Raw genomic sequence first — 16,704 nt, forward strand, 5'->3', positions numbered from 1 at the left:
TGTAATCCAAGTTTTGAAAACACAAACAATTTCATGAATTTCTTTTACAGATAACTCACTAACGATATTGGAGCTATTTTTTGAAAATGGATTTGAATTATTCTCTCATTGTTAAACAGAGAATAGATTAAGCTATATATCAAGCTAGCAGAAAATAAAATTTTTTCGGATTTGCAAACAAAATCATGGCAAGTGGAGGCAGCCGTTTAGATAAAAATTTTTTTCAAATGCAGTTGAATGTTCTTCTGAAGGTTTTACCGAAAAGCTGTAGATTGGTCCTTGGATAGAATTTCTTCAACATCAATTTAGGAGAAGGCAGATAATCATTGAAGACAGGTTGCAACAAAGCAAAAAAACTCAAAATAATTGAGCTTTAATAATTGCAAAACAATTATTAAAGTCTGTTTATAATTTATCGGCCCGTTTTGGCAAGGAAGCTTAATGAACCAAAAATAGAGAAGGTTAAGAAGTTAATTGGTTTTGTTACCAGGAAATTGATCGAAAGTCTGGGAATTCTTTTTTGATTTTCGCTCAGAAGATAACTGCGTGAAATGATGTCGCTGAAGCACATTTGAAAAACTTTCAGACTTCCAACCCAACTTTTTCAATTTTTTCAGCTGATTTCAGTCATTGGTGTTTTGTTGATGCGCTTTGTTAAAACTAGTCCGTAACAGAAAACAAAAGGTAATTTCTTCTAAAATTTTTAAAGAAAATTTTGGGGCTTGCCCACTTGAACAGTTCAAACTGAAAATATATTTGGCAAAACAGCGGCCTCCTTGGCTTTCATTTGCTTCCAAAAAGTGTGCCAGTTAGACGGCGTACCTTAGATATACTGATGTGGAACCATGGGTTAGACGCCGTTCCTTATGTATACTATTGGATATGACCTTTTTCCAAAGTTTGTCATCCTACTCAATTGATAGAATAAACAAACAAACTAGCTGGGGCAAAAAATTTGCTTTTTTGAACCAAATATGACTCTGCTTATAAACTATTTCTTGAAAATAAAATTCTTCCTGCAGAACTTCGAATAGCAAAAACTTCAATAAATAAATTTCTCGATAGTGCCGACAATTTTGACGAAAAGAAATTGAAAACAATCGCAGACGTTGAAATAAATGTAAATAATCCTAAATATGATTTTTCTCGCACGACAAAATGTAAATCAAATTGGAGTCAAAACTCAATTATAAGAAATTTTGTTGGTAAAATGAATAAAAGTCCAAGAGTTCTAGGAAATAAAAAACCGAAGAGAAATTTTTTTACAAATTTATAAGAAGGGATGCAAAAAAAGACGTGGAGGAGTTACAATGGACAAAAAATTTAAATGCTTTAAAAATTTATTTTCTCAAAATAATTCACGAAAACCGGAAACTGAACATCAGTTTTTATTTAGTTATTCAAAAGAAAGATGTGGAATGTTCGATTTATAGTATTACAACATGTAATTTTAACCTTGTTGATATTTGAGTTTACACGCTTGAGATCTGAAAAAAAATGCTGTAAATCTTGGCAAAGTCAGCCCATTTTTCTTCTCTGAGAACACCTGATTCTAAAGGAAACAATATAATGACGTTACAAATAGATTGGGAAAGAATTAGAATATTGAATAAACAAATCTGCTGAACGAAGTGCTCAATTCCACTTTAATAAGAGAAGTATGCTTCGATGAACAGTGTTGGGTAGTATTTCCTCTACCGAATATCTCGTTATCTCTTACAGGAAGGTCCGTTTTGCCCCTGGTCAAATGGAGACCGGGAGCTTAATGATGAGTGCGCCCGGGTAATCAGATTCAAGATCAGAGGTATGAGTTTCTGCATCCAGAATGCACTTATTGGAATGCCATCACCAGTGAGAGTTCTGGACCTCTCCACGGGACCGTTCTGTGGTATGTAATTTTCACTGAACTGCTCTAAAAAGTCCCCCATAAGATGCTGCTCCTATTTTCTAGAAAAATATGATATAACAAGGAGCTCGTGTAAAAGTGCAATAGAGTGATAAAAGTGCTAGAAGTACTGCTTTAACTACTCCACCGTCAACTCCGAATAGTTATCTTTCGAAAGATAACCATTCGTCTTTCAAGAATCTTACACGATAACCATCCATCTTGCAAATGCTCAAATAATCGGAAAATGCTCGAGCAGGATCAGTATGGGACAAATTATGTTGGATCAATTTTTCCATCATGAGAGAAATTTATACCCGACAAAACATCAATTCTGTGCGTTCTGCGAAAACTGTTACAGAAAGATTTAAACAGAAAGAAAAATGCGAATGGGAAAAACTATAGGCAAATGTTAGTAAAAAATAATAAAAATGAAATAATAAAGCATTTTAAAAGAAAATTAATTGAAAAGTATAAATATGAGAACCCAAAAAAATTTTTCGTTAAAGCTCTCAAATTGTAAATTTCTATTTCTTGTTAGCTACTTGTATTAATCGAGGCAAGAGTAATCATTTTGTTGGTCTACAACCTATGTTGATCTGTTAAGAAATACATATCTAATTTAAATTTGTTTCAAAACTTCTCTTGAAACACGGAACTACGCCTCAGAGTTTACTGTGCAAAAAGAAATCAATGCGTCAATAAAAACCAATAAGAGCTCATCTTGATCCAAACAAACTTGCAAAAATCCTGAAAGATATTCATTTGTCTTGCATGATCCGTTTATGTTAGATTCTTAAAATATCTTACAATATAACCATCTCCACTATCCGGTTTCCATGAGGGCTGCGATACGACAGGCTAGTGAATTTCATGAGGTTCGCGGATTTAATTGCTTCCACTGGTCCTATTCGTTTGAAAAATAGCAAATGATTTGACGGTAACAAGAGTTGGACAATTGGTGATCATAAAACATGAACGGCTTTTAACGACTATTAAAATCAGTATTTTCCCAGTTTGAGGTTCAGACCGAATTCGTCTCTAATCAGAGTGTAGATGAACAAATGGTATGTGATTAGACCAACCCGTACAGAAGCGATCTCTTGTCAGACTATTGTACGCTCGGAACTAAACTCCTTGTGTGCTCGAAGAGGGCTCCAAAACCGGCTCTGATCATACTATCGATCATACTTGGGTTGAAAGTAAGCTTGATCAAACTCAATTGCTCTGAAGGTCGCCTCTGATCAGACTCAAGTGCGCTCAAAATCACCTCTGATCGGACTCCTATGCGCTCCAAATAGCCTTTTTTATATTCAAGTGCGCTCGACCATCGCCTGTGATCAGATTAAAGTGCGCTCGAAAATCCCACTCATCGGACTAAAAAGCCCGGATCGAGAAAAAATTGGAGAAATATGTAAGATAGTGAAAAGTTGTATTATTACCGCAAATTTTGTCCATAAATTTGCGGTGAAATGCCGTGAATGCGGTGAACTTATGTAAGTTCACCGCTAGACTAAGCGGTGAACTTACAAAAGATCACCACATTTCACCGCTTATTACGGTTATCGTCCTTGCACGGATTCGAGCCTCTCACCTCCTGAATGTCAGCCACTTCTTTTTCCACTGCTCCTCTTAACACTAAAAGCTAGCATATTCGTTTTGAATTTGAATCAAATTCACTCTACTTTGTAAAACATATGCGTTGAACTTTTGCAAGCTTAGCGGTGAAATTACAAATTTTAGCGGTGTAATGTGGTGATTTTTTTTGTAAGTTCACCACTTACTCTAGTGGTGAAATTCACCGCTTAAAAAAGTTTCAAAGAGATGTATGATTAATCGTGGGTAAATTTTCCGGGCGTCTTTTAATAAATGTATCGTAACTTCGTTGAACAAAAGATAATTCGAAGCGTTTTCTGAGCGGTGAAATTATGTTATTTCATCGCATTCACCTCTTGTATTACATAATTTGGACACTTTTTTCAAAGCGGTGAATTTATGTAATTTCACCGGTAAATTCAGCGGTGAATTTATGGAATGTCACCGGTAAATTCAGCGGTAAAATTATGTAATTTCACCGCTACTGGGCGATAAAGTTTTTTTTCACCGCATTTTCTGCCTGATTTATGTAATTTCACCGCATTAACCGCTTATCTTACAAAATTTTCCGCATTCACCGCTTATCTTACATAATTTTGCGTTGAATGGCGGTGACACCTCGATCCGGGTGGGCTCAACATCGGCTCTGATAACATGATAACAAAATGGCCTTGAAATAGTTTCTGATCCAACCCAATTGGCCGCAAGATCTTTTGCGCTATAATCGAACTGTGATCAGAAAAGATCCTGACCATTGCCAGACAGTGCTCTCGAAGAGTTTTTTCAGACCATTTAATTCGCGCGCACCATGCGTATCGAAAATGGTCTGATCTGAGGTCTAGTTGGTCTGGACACGTCTACACAGGTGCTGCTAATTAGTTAATATGCATGAGTAAAAACAACGAATTGTTTGCTGGAACTGTTTTCCGTAACTCCAATACTCCAATATGGGATTACATCCCATACTCTTCCATTCTCTGTTATAGCGTTGGATTATTACAGCAATGTATGGGAAAATTGATCTTTCTACTGAGTTCAAAAATTAACAGATCTTTTACTGTAGTTTTAGGACAAAAAAGATGATAGGTTCAAAACGCCGTTATCATACCGTTTTTTTTGTGTATTGGAAATTTATTGCATCTGGTTGACCTAGTGAGAGGGGGCTTGATAAGGGACTGTGCACAAAAAATTGCAGATTTGCAAGCATTTTATCCAAGGAGAGCGTTGAAAAATATGATTTTGGAACTTAGTTTCTAATCGATCAACTTGTAATTCAGGCAATGTCATGTACACTTCTGAATTCAACAAAGTGTCCGAGATAGTGTGCTCCGACTTTCTAGAAGCCAACAGGAATTATATCAAGCGAATAATATCGGGAACCCACAACAAAACAACGGGGCTGAACTGGGAAAGATTCACTGAACAAGCATATGGCAAATCAAATTTTGTGCAGTCTTTCCGAACGAAGTGTCAACAAGTGGCGTTTGTGGATATGAGTGACGAAAGTGGGAAAGGATTTGCAGAAATTGAGGAATCAGGGCAAAAGTTTGATTTGATAACTTCAGAATTTGCTTTCTGTGAAGGGACACGTGACTTGACTAACTACGAAGATGTGATTGCAAAGTAAGGAACCAAAAGTGATACCAAATACGAAATGGTAAAGCTTATTCCGAACAAACATCTCGTTTACCAGACTATTTTACAAAAATACAAATTAATTTCCCTTTGGAATGCATGATTTTGTGTCTGCTTCGGTTTTTAGTTCACTGCAGGTTTTATAAGATAAACTTTTGTTGCAAACAGTGCAAAGGTAGAACTGCATTAGTTTGTTTTCATACAAACTAATGCACATCAATTCTACCATTACCTATAAAAAATATTCATTTCTTAAAACCCCAGTGAAAATGAGCACGCAGTTTTATATTGATTTTACTTGTTCATATTATAACCACAGTGATCATCCTCTGAAAGCAAAGTTGTCTCTCTAAGAACTTCACTAAAATTCTATTTCAGACTAATTGTCACAACTCCTTTAAGTATTTTCAATACGTGCGGGTAATCAATCTGACACATTTTTTCGCTTGAAAGAAAGAAAGTAGAGAGAAAGAGAGAAAGAGATGAAATAGCGTTATAGCCTGCAATCAATTTTACACGTAACTTGTATGTAATTTGACAAATTTTTCTTATTGAAAATAGACCTAACGTACTTTTTATTTTTCGCATGCAGAGATTTTTTTCTATGCTTAAGAACCATGATATTGTAAAAATTAAAAATTATGAGAAATTTCAAACTGATTTAGTTGTTTTGTTTTTGTTGAGTTCAATTTAAAAAATTGCAGTTATTATCGACAGTTCTCGCTAGCCTGATAACCTTGGTAAATTTAAAGGTTTATCCACACAACTAGAAGATCATCAGCGAACAATGTTACAAAACATGAAAAAGCAGAGCTCTCACGCGGTTATTGCAAAGCCATCGCTTCTTTTTATTTACTGCTGTAACAAAAAAGTGTAGTTTCTGGTCACAAGTTGCAGCGCTTCTGTTCTCTAATCAGCCATTAATTTGATCCTTGTTAACAGCAAAGTTTCTTGCAAAAGAGAAGCATAAAGATTTATATAAAGGTGCCTATTATAAATGCATATTGATTTTTATAAGGACCGTGGAACGATGTAGAACAAAACCTCATTGGCAAAATGATAGATTTCGGGCCGTCAGAAATACCCCCAATTTTTCACAACTCTTCTTGGGCCTAGAGGATTGTACTTTTGCGGTCGATACATAGGATTATAGACACAAAATAAAATAGGTGTAAAATTTCACAAACATGTCCAGCCTTTTAAATAGCTCAAAACTGCATTTATCACTTTCTCTATAAGTAAAATTATTTTAAAACACGCTTTTTTTAAGGCAGGGATTCATTGTACTTCACTGCAAGAAACAACAGAACAGTCAACCCCCTGGGATGTAGTGTCAACAATATCGAAACCCGAGGCTCTTTCAAAACTTGGATCAGTTTTTCATTTTTGTCATTTTGGATAAAAATTATTCAAAGTTTCGATGAATTCCGAGAGCTACAAATTTTCATTTATCTTCGCAATTTTTTACCCAATTGCTTACAAATCCATTTTTAAACATCGCAAAATCCAACGGTCGATGGAGCAAACTTTCAAAATTTCCGATGGCTGAAAGTGCAAAGTCTATGCTCTTGTGTTCATTACTAAAATTTTCAATTCGAAAAGAACATGGAAAAACTGAAAATAAGAAATTATGGACACCTTTATTTTCCTTATCTATTCCAATACTGTCCATGCTCTAGAATAAAATTTTTGCAATAAATATTTTGCCAATTAAAACGAAAGCAGCTTAAATTTTGTGTTTTTTGGCCGTTGGAACTATGGACCTTCGAAGGAAATATTTGTTAACAAATTGGTGGGCGAACAAAAACAAAATTATGTAAAAAATTGCCGACTTTTACCAGCATTATTTTGTTTTTTTGCACTAGTCTTTGGAGTGACTGCAAATTGTTTTTTGGGATGTACCACTGTTATTTCTCAATGTTTATAAAAATTTAAAAATTTTTCGAGTAAAAATGACCATGTTGTGTGAAAAATGACTATGTATATTAGGTGGGCTAAAAATGACCATTTAAATTGGGTAGAAAAATGACCATGTATAAAAGGGTAAAAGGTGAGTTAAAAAATGGCAATTTAAATTGGTAAAAAAATGACCATTTATAAAAGAGTAAAAGGTGGGGTACAACAGACCACGTAAATTGGGTAAAAAAATGACCAATTGGGGTTAAAAATGACCATGTATAAAAGCTAGAAAACAAAACTGTTTGATGAATTATGTTGCTAATTCCTGATTTCAACTTGAAATTTAATAAAAACAAGATTCAAATACTTTTGTTTTTTTTTATTTTAAGGAAATTTTAAAAAAAAAACAACAATTAAGGATTCTTCTGAATGAGCTTTAATTTCTATGGGGTGAGTTAAAGCTATTGGTTACTTCTTCTCTTAGTTCCTACAACTGCAAAAACGCATTGCAGAAACGGAATTTTTATAATTTTTGTTGGAGTGAAAATGATGCAGGAAATAAAATCATGAGGAAACAGAGTTTCGACAGCTGTACAAATCTGAAAAATACAGCAAAATACGGGCTGATTTGATTTTATAATGTTGTTTTCGAGAGAGCAAGATAATCTGCGGTAAAAATTATCTCTTAACGAGCATAATTTAGTGTTTTCGTCTGTTTTTATTTAAACGGTATTTCTATGATTTTAACTCTTTTTTTCACAAATAAGCTCCATGGACGGTGGAAATGTTATCAAAGCTGTTTTCATGGTGTTCCGAAGCGTATTGGAAATAAATTTTCCAAATTATTTTACAGATTCGGAGGTTTTATATACTGTTTTTGGCTATTATCGGCCTTTTTGGCCCACTTATAAAATTGAAAAGACCAATATTGCTGTTTTTGATTACAAATTTATTAAAACCCGTTTGGTACTAAGCAGTTCTCTTTTCATAAAAAAATGACAAAAGAATAGGAAATTTTGTCGTATTCTTGTAGTTTTCTCTCCTTTTCTTTAAATAAAAGAGTTTGTGACACATTATTGGTCCAATTCAATCATGCAAGCAACTTACTTATCAGATCTGTTTGAGAAAAAGTTTTCATGTGTGTTTATATTGTGTGAAGAATAAATTGTTTCTTTTTCTAAATTTTTTGATGTTGAGTTTTCTCTTTTCAAACTCAAGACTTTTTTGCTAGTTTTTTTTTACTTTATTCAGGCAAATAATAGTCATTTCGAAGGCCTGTTTTTGTCATAGTGTACTCCTAAAGCCATTTGCCGAATTTTTCCCGATGTATTTTCGGTCGGAAATATTTTTGTTACCACTGTTATACTCAATCAATGTGAGTTGGGTCAATTGTGTTGCGATTGGTATTATCCAAATAGAAAGTGGCAATTGCGTCGCGAATGGCGAATGTGTTATCTACTTTTTGTCGATTACGTGGCGATTAGGCAATCGCGTCGCGAATGGTTGATTTCTATTTAGTTAGTCCAATTGAGAAGCGTTTGACAAAGATTTAATTCAACTAAGCGATAGCGCTGAAAATGGGAAGAGTGACAACTAGAGTTAAACAAAATGAAGAAATGGATTTGTTCAACATTTGATCAAACATCCGGGAAGTAAAATTAGATTTGTTTACAGTATGAAATCATTAGACAGCATGAACAGACATTACTTGCAAAGTGGGAGGAAGTTAGTAAGAAGTTAGCAACAAAATGAACTAAATAGGCATTCGCCCTTCAAATGGAGTATTCAGACATACATAGATTAAAGTACGAGTGTAGATACAAGAAAGGTATCTATCACCGTACGACATTTCTCCCCTCTTGGAAAGAAAATAAATTATTAATTAAAATCAGAAAATTAATAAATATTCACCGGTTAGTAAGTAGTAAAATATTAAATAATAAGTAAAATATAAGTTTGAGAGAGGAAGTTTGTTTTAATAAAGTTTTTATTCGCTGTCACTTTGTTCAGCCGTTTCCGCTTGTAATACGGTCATCTCTCTCGGCTGTTCTTGTCAGTCGTCAATGTTCTGATACGAATCTCCTACAGTTTCTATGTCTTGATCGTCGACATATCCTTCGGTATTGCGAACCTTTTCAACTATTGTCTGGGTCTTCTTTTTCTTTAAAGTTCGTTTACTTCTTCTGACAGATGAAGTATCAGAGTCCGACGTATCGCTTATGGTTAAATTACGTTTTGAAGTTTTCTTCAAAATTGTTGTCGGGTGTGTAGGTGTCGGTGATGTTGTTTGTGATGCAGATGGTCCTGCTACAGTCGAATCATCCATTTGCGGCGCAATTGGACTTATGTTGAGCACTTGTACTAAATCAGGTCTGTTTAGGAAAGCTGTGTCATATTTTGGATTCCTTTTCGGAATACGCATCTTTAGTGATCGTGCGATGTTGCTTGTTGTTGAAATACAAGAACGTCCAGAAGAAACTATGCTTACATCGTCGGCTTGTCGTTTATTCCTCTTAATTTTCTTGTCCCCGGTGTTTTTTCGAATTAGGTCCTTTTTGTGAAGTTGAATTTTCTGCTCTAATGTTTTTTCTGTTATTTTCTGCGGGCGGCGATCTATGTATTCTATTAATTTTGTTTCGCGTTCGGCTCGCGTTCCGAATTTCGCGATGTCAGAATTCCGGACTCTAACTTCCTGTTTATATGGCTCCTTTATAACGCTCGTTGTCGGGCTTATTTTGCAGACGGTGCTCCCTGGCGCTAGTACTTCGTAGAGACCGTCTAAATTCTTTTTCTGTCGTTGGCTTTCGTGTCGCTTTCTGGCCAATTTAACTTGAATACTTCTTTCGGAGCATGGCATCTCGCGGCAAATGGCTTCGGGTTTAATGAATCTTGTCTCTCCGTCCTTGCGTTTTTCTTGCTCCAATCTTGCGCGAGAACTTGCAGCGCAAATGACCTTTTCTATTTCGGTGTCGGAGCATAACGCAGTGTCGGCCCACTGTTCCTCCGTCAAGTACGAACGACCTGGGATTGTGTCCTCGTCTAAATAATAATTAATTATGGCATTATAGTTCAAATTTTTATTATTAGGTTTAGTAGTGATATTTGATATAGGTGTATTACATTTTCTGCCAAAATGTGCCTCAAATGGTGTAATATTTAATGTTTTTTGTTTTGATATTCTTAATCGTTGTATTATTGCTTTCAATGAATTTTCTAAATGAAATTTTTTATTTAATTGTGATTTCATGCAAGATAATTGTCGTTTAATTGTTTGAATAATACGTTCTACTAATCCGACTGCTCTATGGTCATTTGCTGGTGCATATATAGGTGTAATATTATTTTCAGCACAAAATGTCTCCAACTTTTTTCCTGTAAAACATTTAGCCTGATCTAATCTAATAGTTCTGGGTACTCCGTAATGATATATATAATTATTTAAGAATTTAACTACATTGGGGCCTGATGCATTGTTTACTATTTCTGCCGTAGGGTATTTAGAGTATCTGTCTATACTTGTAATAAAATATTGTTCTATGCCTTTCTCATTTAAAATTGGTCCACCAAAATCTAGTTGTATTTCCTCATTCGGTTCACTACACTTAGGTAAAGGTGTCCATTTGCGGTGCGAAATCACTGGTTTAGGATTCTTACCGATTTCAGTGCATGCCTTGCATTCACTGGCTTTTGCCAATATATCCCTGTGGATATAAGGCCACGAGATATTCTGAGCCAACGATAACATTGCAAAACTGCCCGGATGAGTAGAGTGTATGTCCTCGAGTACAGCATCCTTAATAGCTTTGGGGATTGCTATCCTTTCGTCTAGACAGACGCATCCGTTTTTTGCACTCAAGTCTCTCCAATATGAGTGGAGATACGGACTAATTTCCTGCAGTCTTTCAGCGTCGTCTCGTAATACACAGTCTCGTACCTCTTTTAGGATGGCATCCTTCCCCGTTAATATTGCGAGGAATTTTTTGCTGAACACTTTTTGAAGTGTTTCGTTAAACATCAGGTCATCTGTTTCATCGATCATGCTACCTGTCGGAGTTTCGGTACGGCTTGTGTTGTTTGATTCTGGGGTCGATGGGGTTGTATCAGAAAAGGTGACTCGTGCTTTTGCTGGTGTTGATTTTGAACGGACTGCTTTTGATTTTGACATAATTCTGAGGCTGTTTATAGTATTTTTTGATTTTAAAGGTTCGTTCTCTTTATTTACGAAGTAATTGTTCGAACGCTGAATTTGGGCAAAAAGCGACTTGTTTTTGGGTGTGTGGTATTTATACTCGAATTTGGGTATTTTCGCGCTTAATTTGGTGTTATTTGGTGGATTAGTTGCTTTATTGCCATTAATGGGTTGAATTGGGACTAATTGTTCAGATTGTTCACATTCTTTACTGTCTGACATTTGCACCTCTTTTGCAGCGAATTTGCTAATGGAATGTGAATTATTGACTTTATGCTGATTTGGTACAAATTGTAATTTGCTAGTTTTAAGTGGCATTTGCGGCGCAAATGGATGATCAAAATGAGTGTTAACATTTGAATTTCTAAGTGTTAATTGCGATGCGAATGGAGGTTTCAACTGTGAAGTTGTTAATTGCGGTGCAAGTGGTAATTGAAGTTTTGTCGAATTAATGTTTAACTGTGTGGTTAATCGCGGTGCGAATGGAGGTTTTATTTGTTGTGGTGGCATATTTGACTTTAATATGGTCTGAAATTTTTTAGTTTTTGTTTCTTTATTCACTATAAGATGTTTCATTGAATCACAAATTTTAGAAATTGTTGCTACAACAAAATGTTCGTCATAAGTAGATATCTTTTTAGCTCTAGCGAAGGGGTTTCTAGAAATGTAATCAACAAGTCCCATTTTTGCACCTGGCATATGTTCGATTGTGAAATTGTATGGTAACAGTCTATCTATCCAGCGAGACAAACGGCTGTTATATGATTTATTAGATCGATGTTCTTTAAGTATTGATAATAGAGCTCTGTGGTCTGTTACTACCGTGAAATTTTTTCCGTATAGATAATATTTAAAATAGTCAATTGACCACACTATCCCCAATAGTTCCAATTCGTTGACACTGTAGCGTTCTTCTGTTGTGTTGAGAAATCGTGACGCGAATGCAATTGGCTTCCAACCCTCTGGTGTATTTTGTTCTAAAGCTGCCCCCAATCCTGAGCGTGAAGCGTCACATTTTACTCGAACGTCTAATTTGGGATTGTAATGACTATTTTCAGTACTATTTGCTATTTTTTCTTTAATTAGATTAAAGTGTTTTGTGTGTTCATCTGTCCAGACGAATTTTACTGATTTCTTTAGTAGTGGTCTGAAAGGGTGACATAATTGTGCTAGGTGTGGTATAAATTTACCGATATAGTGGACTGATCCTAGAAATGATCTAAGACGTTTTAATGTTGTTGGTGGTGGTATTGTGAGAATTGCAGCTGTTTTGCTTTCTAATGGTGATATACCTGTTTGTGTAAATTTGTAACCGAGCCATTCTATTTCTGATTTTGCAAAGTGACATTTTTGTAAATTAATTCTCAAATTATCGTCATCTAGCTTTTGAAGACATTTGAAAACTAAAGCTAAATGGTCTGCTTCAGTGCCTGTACTAACGATTATTATATCATCCAAGAAACAGTATGTGTTTTGCAAACCTACTAGAGTATAGTCCATGGCTTTTTGAAATTCCGCCGGTATGTCTGTGAGACCATAGAAACCTGTTTTGAATCTATATGTACCAGTAGATTCACCACATATTATATTAAAATTACACTGTTTTGCTGTTTCGTGATGTAATTTTAATTGACTATATGCGTATTTGAGGTCTAATGTGGTGAAATAGGCTTGTTGACTGTTGTGTGTACTTGTCAAGTGTTGTGAGATGGTATCAATTAACATTTCAATATTTGGCATTTGATATTTGTTTTTGTGTATTGCTTTATTTAGAACTTTTGAATCTAGTGCTAGCTTTATTGACTGGTCTTTCTTTACGGTTATTACGATTGGAGATATGAAGTTTTCATCCGAACAACTAGATAATTTTTCAATATGGCCTTCTGTCTGTAGTCTTTCTAATTCATCTGTAACTCGAGGTTGGAGATTTATCGGAACACGTCGGCCTTTTTGATGCTTTGCTGTAAACTTTTGATGAAACTTTGATTTTGCTACATGTGTCTTAGATAGACCAATTCTTGATACTAAATGTGGAAATCGCGTCGCAACTGTCTCTTTAAATTTACATGCAGAATTAGTGATGTTATTAACACATTTACCAGTTTCTGGTTGTTGTTGGACAACTGCAATCCTCAGTGGGCCAAACAGATCTCTTCCAATTATGTTTTTGTGGCCGTCATCTACCACTGTCAACATTGCTGATACATCTTTCCAATGGTTGTAGGTCACTGTAGTTTCCAAATGCCCGATGACTTTGATTGGTTCGTTGGAGAACGTTTTTAGGTTCCTTTTTTCTGACGAATCTGTCCATCTTGCAGATTTAGTTGATTGTAGGATTCTGTTTGCTAGACTTTTTGTTATAATACTCACAGCACTACCAGAGTCGATCATTGCCGATGTTTGTATTTCTCCAATCTGTACTTCCACATTCAGTGGCTCCAGTTGATGAACTGAATCTGAAGATATAGCTGCCACGTAGTCGTCTGAGTCACTTTCGTAGTTTGAGTCGTATACTTGTTGGTACAATTGTTGATAGCTTGTTATATAGTTTACTGATTCCTCGTCATCGCTTTTTTCTGGTGATTGTTCAAATTGATTTACGTTTGCTTTTTGATTTTTCTGTGTTGAATTCTGCTGCTTCTTTGGTTTTCGACATTTTCGAGCAAAATGACCCAAAATACCGCAATTGTGGCATTTTTTTCCGTTCGCAGGACAAATCTGTTTGTGGTTGTGACTCCAGCGAAGACCACAATCGGTACAAACACTTGTATACTGATAGTTTGCAGGGACATTTGGATAGCGTGTGAAGTCACGTTTTGCTGGAGGTGCATTCGCGTTGCGATTGCGAATATAGCTATTGTTGATGTAATTTACAGATGTATTACTTGTCATTAAGTTTTGGTTAACTTTCTGTTGATTTTGTGCTCCCATTTCCATTTGTATGGCAATTTCTAGTGCTTTTGGTGGTTCCACAGTTTCCTTCAACAACTCCTTTTGAGTTTCGTGATCAAGCATATTGAGTATGAAAGCATCACGAATTAGTGTTGTTTCTTCGCTTCCGAGGTTGCAATTTTCTGCCAGTTCTATGAGACGACCATAGAAACTCTCTACTGACTCTCCCTTTTGTTGTTTGCATGAATAAAATACGAAACGATCGTAGGTTATGTTACGAACCTTTGTGAATGACTCCTCCATTGCCTGCCACAAATCTTTTAGAGGTTGTTTCTCTACTTGAAAGTGTGGGTATTTGCTCTTGAAGATTCGACGCCCCTCTGTGCCAATGCTTAGATACAGCAGCGATATCGTCTTCTGCTCACAGAATGTCCATGGTTTGTCTCCACAGAGAATTCCAATTTCATCAGCCTTCTTGCATCTGTTTTGCCAGTTCACTTTCAACTGCTGGTTTCGAACCTTACGATCTCTTTCTGTGGCCTGCGTATGGTTTTCTACTGGTTCTTCATATGTAGGTTCGGGTGGATAGTTCACTGATGCAGGAGGATCATCTAAGAGAGTGTCAAGTTGTATTCCTTCCTTGGCGAGAAGAGCAAGTTTCCAATTTTGTGTCCATTTGTCCCACGTTAGAGTGGGTGTTGCTGTGGGTTTCTCCCAAAAGGCTTCTATGTGCAGTGGAGTTTTCTTTGAGTCCGCTGCTGACTGCGCCATGTTATACTCAATCAATGTGAGTTGGGTCAATTGTGTTGCGATTGGTATTATCCAAATAGAAAGTGGCAATTGCGTCGCGAATGGCGAATGTGTTATCTACTTTTTGTCGATTACGTGGCGATTAGGCAATCGCGTCGCGAATGGTTGATTTCTATTTAGTTAGTCCAATTGAGAAGCGTTTGACAAAGATTTAATTCAACTAAGCGATAGCGCTGAAAATGGGAAGAGTGACAACTAGAGTTAAACAAAATGAAGAAATGGATTTGTTCAACATTTGATCAAACATCCGGGAAGTAAAATTAGATTTGTTTACAGTATGAAATCATTAGACAGCATGAACAGACATTACTTGCAAAGTGGGAGGAAGTTAGTAAGAAGTTAGCAACAAAATGAACTAAATAGGCATTCGCCCTTCAAATGGAGTATTCAGACATACATAGATTAAAGTACGAGTGTAGATACAAGAAAGGTATCTATCACCGTACGACAACCACATCAGGTCACGTTTGCTTCAGTTTTGCTCTTGTTCATTCAATAATGCCATCTTTTGAAAAAATTGCGAGTTTCACGTCATTTGTTGGGGCGAGATTGCTCATTCTCGTGCCAGTCTGTTGTCACACGCGAATTACTTACTATCCAATTGAGTTTGTTTGTTTAAAATTCAGTTTTGGTTACTTTGATTGTGTCGAAATCAAATGAAGACTATTCATTTTAAGAACAGTTTTACTGTACATGAGCATGAATCAATTAGATTTATTTAAGAGTTAACAACAACTGTTAGTGTCTGCCAGCTATGTTTACCGCAGTGTTTGGAATCATTTGTCAAAACTTTTTATTTTTGTTGAGAATAATTGGTATCAAAATATTCTGATGGATTCTAGAAATCCTTAGACTTTGCCAATTACTAAAAACTGCATTTTCAATTGGTATTTTTGACCAAAACAAACTGTTGAAGTACTTTTTTATCAAAAACTGAATGTTTATCAGCAACATTTATCCATATTTTGCTTTAGGTGTAACAGTTTACTCCGGAAAGGAGGATCATTAATTCTATTGGACTTGTTGGAGCAAACATTTTGGATTCCAGATGTAACTAAACCAGACGCTCGAGTTCCAGTCGTCTCAGTATCCCAGGAGTGGCTGGTCGATAGTCTGAAAAGAAACGGATTTGCAATCGATATGGTTTTGTTGCATTTGAATGACTCCATTAATCACCACTCGCCACCATATTATGATGCTAAAGGTAGCATTTTGGTTTGGGGAACTAAAACTGACGGGGAAATGAAAGTTAACAAATGAAATGTTGTCAATTGAATCTTTGTAATCTTTTTACTGAGTATTTAGACCAAAGTGATATCTGATCAGACTGTCCCAGTCTAAGACCTCTGCTCAAACGTTTGCAGACCACTCAGGCTGAAATCTGCTACTCAAGACAGGCACGCTTTTGGAAAAAAAGATAGGGAAAATTGGGTGGCAAACACTGGGGATCGGTGCGCTCGAGCTCATACTCTGGACAAATGTTTGGTCTCCCCGTTCCCTCTGATGACCTCTCATCAGACCGTCCTACTCAAAAAAATGTAGATTACCTATCAAAATAGAAAAAAAATTCACTGTTCAGATAAATCTGGTTCGATGCTTCGAATTTGTTTAGTACTCAGGCTCTGTTCTTAGGAAAACAGTCCTAATAGAAAGTATCAGAACTTCTAGCAGTAAAAACTGAAAAAAAAGTCTTTTACATGGATTTAATACTGCTTATTATGTTTTATAACTCAGATGATTTTGTTGCAAAAATATGAAATCAAGAAATTGGTCAGAAGATATTGGATGATCGACTGTG

General features: G+C 35.8%; 1 protein-coding gene across 1 annotated transcript in view; it reads left to right on the forward strand.

The window, feature by feature from the left end:
* Positions 1-16,199, forward strand: part of LOC142354840 (phenylethanolamine N-methyltransferase-like) — a 41,438-nt gene extending 25,239 nt beyond the window's left edge. Inside the window, exons 2-4 of the mRNA XM_075407196.1 lie at positions 1,723-1,888; positions 4,759-5,104; positions 15,881-16,199. Of these exons, the coding sequence (XP_075263311.1) occupies positions 1,723-1,888; positions 4,759-5,104; positions 15,881-16,166 (798 nt within the window). The 3' untranslated portion in view covers positions 16,167-16,199. The remainder of the gene's footprint in view (positions 1-1,722; positions 1,889-4,758; positions 5,105-15,880) is intronic.
* The last annotated feature ends 505 nt before the right edge of the window (positions 16,200-16,704 follow it).

Source organism: Convolutriloba macropyga, unplaced genomic scaffold (assembly GCF_964194025.1).
Source record: "Convolutriloba macropyga unplaced genomic scaffold, txConMacr16.3 SCAFFOLD_930, whole genome shotgun sequence".
Lineage (NCBI taxonomy): Eukaryota > Metazoa > Xenacoelomorpha > Acoela > Convolutidae > Convolutriloba > Convolutriloba macropyga.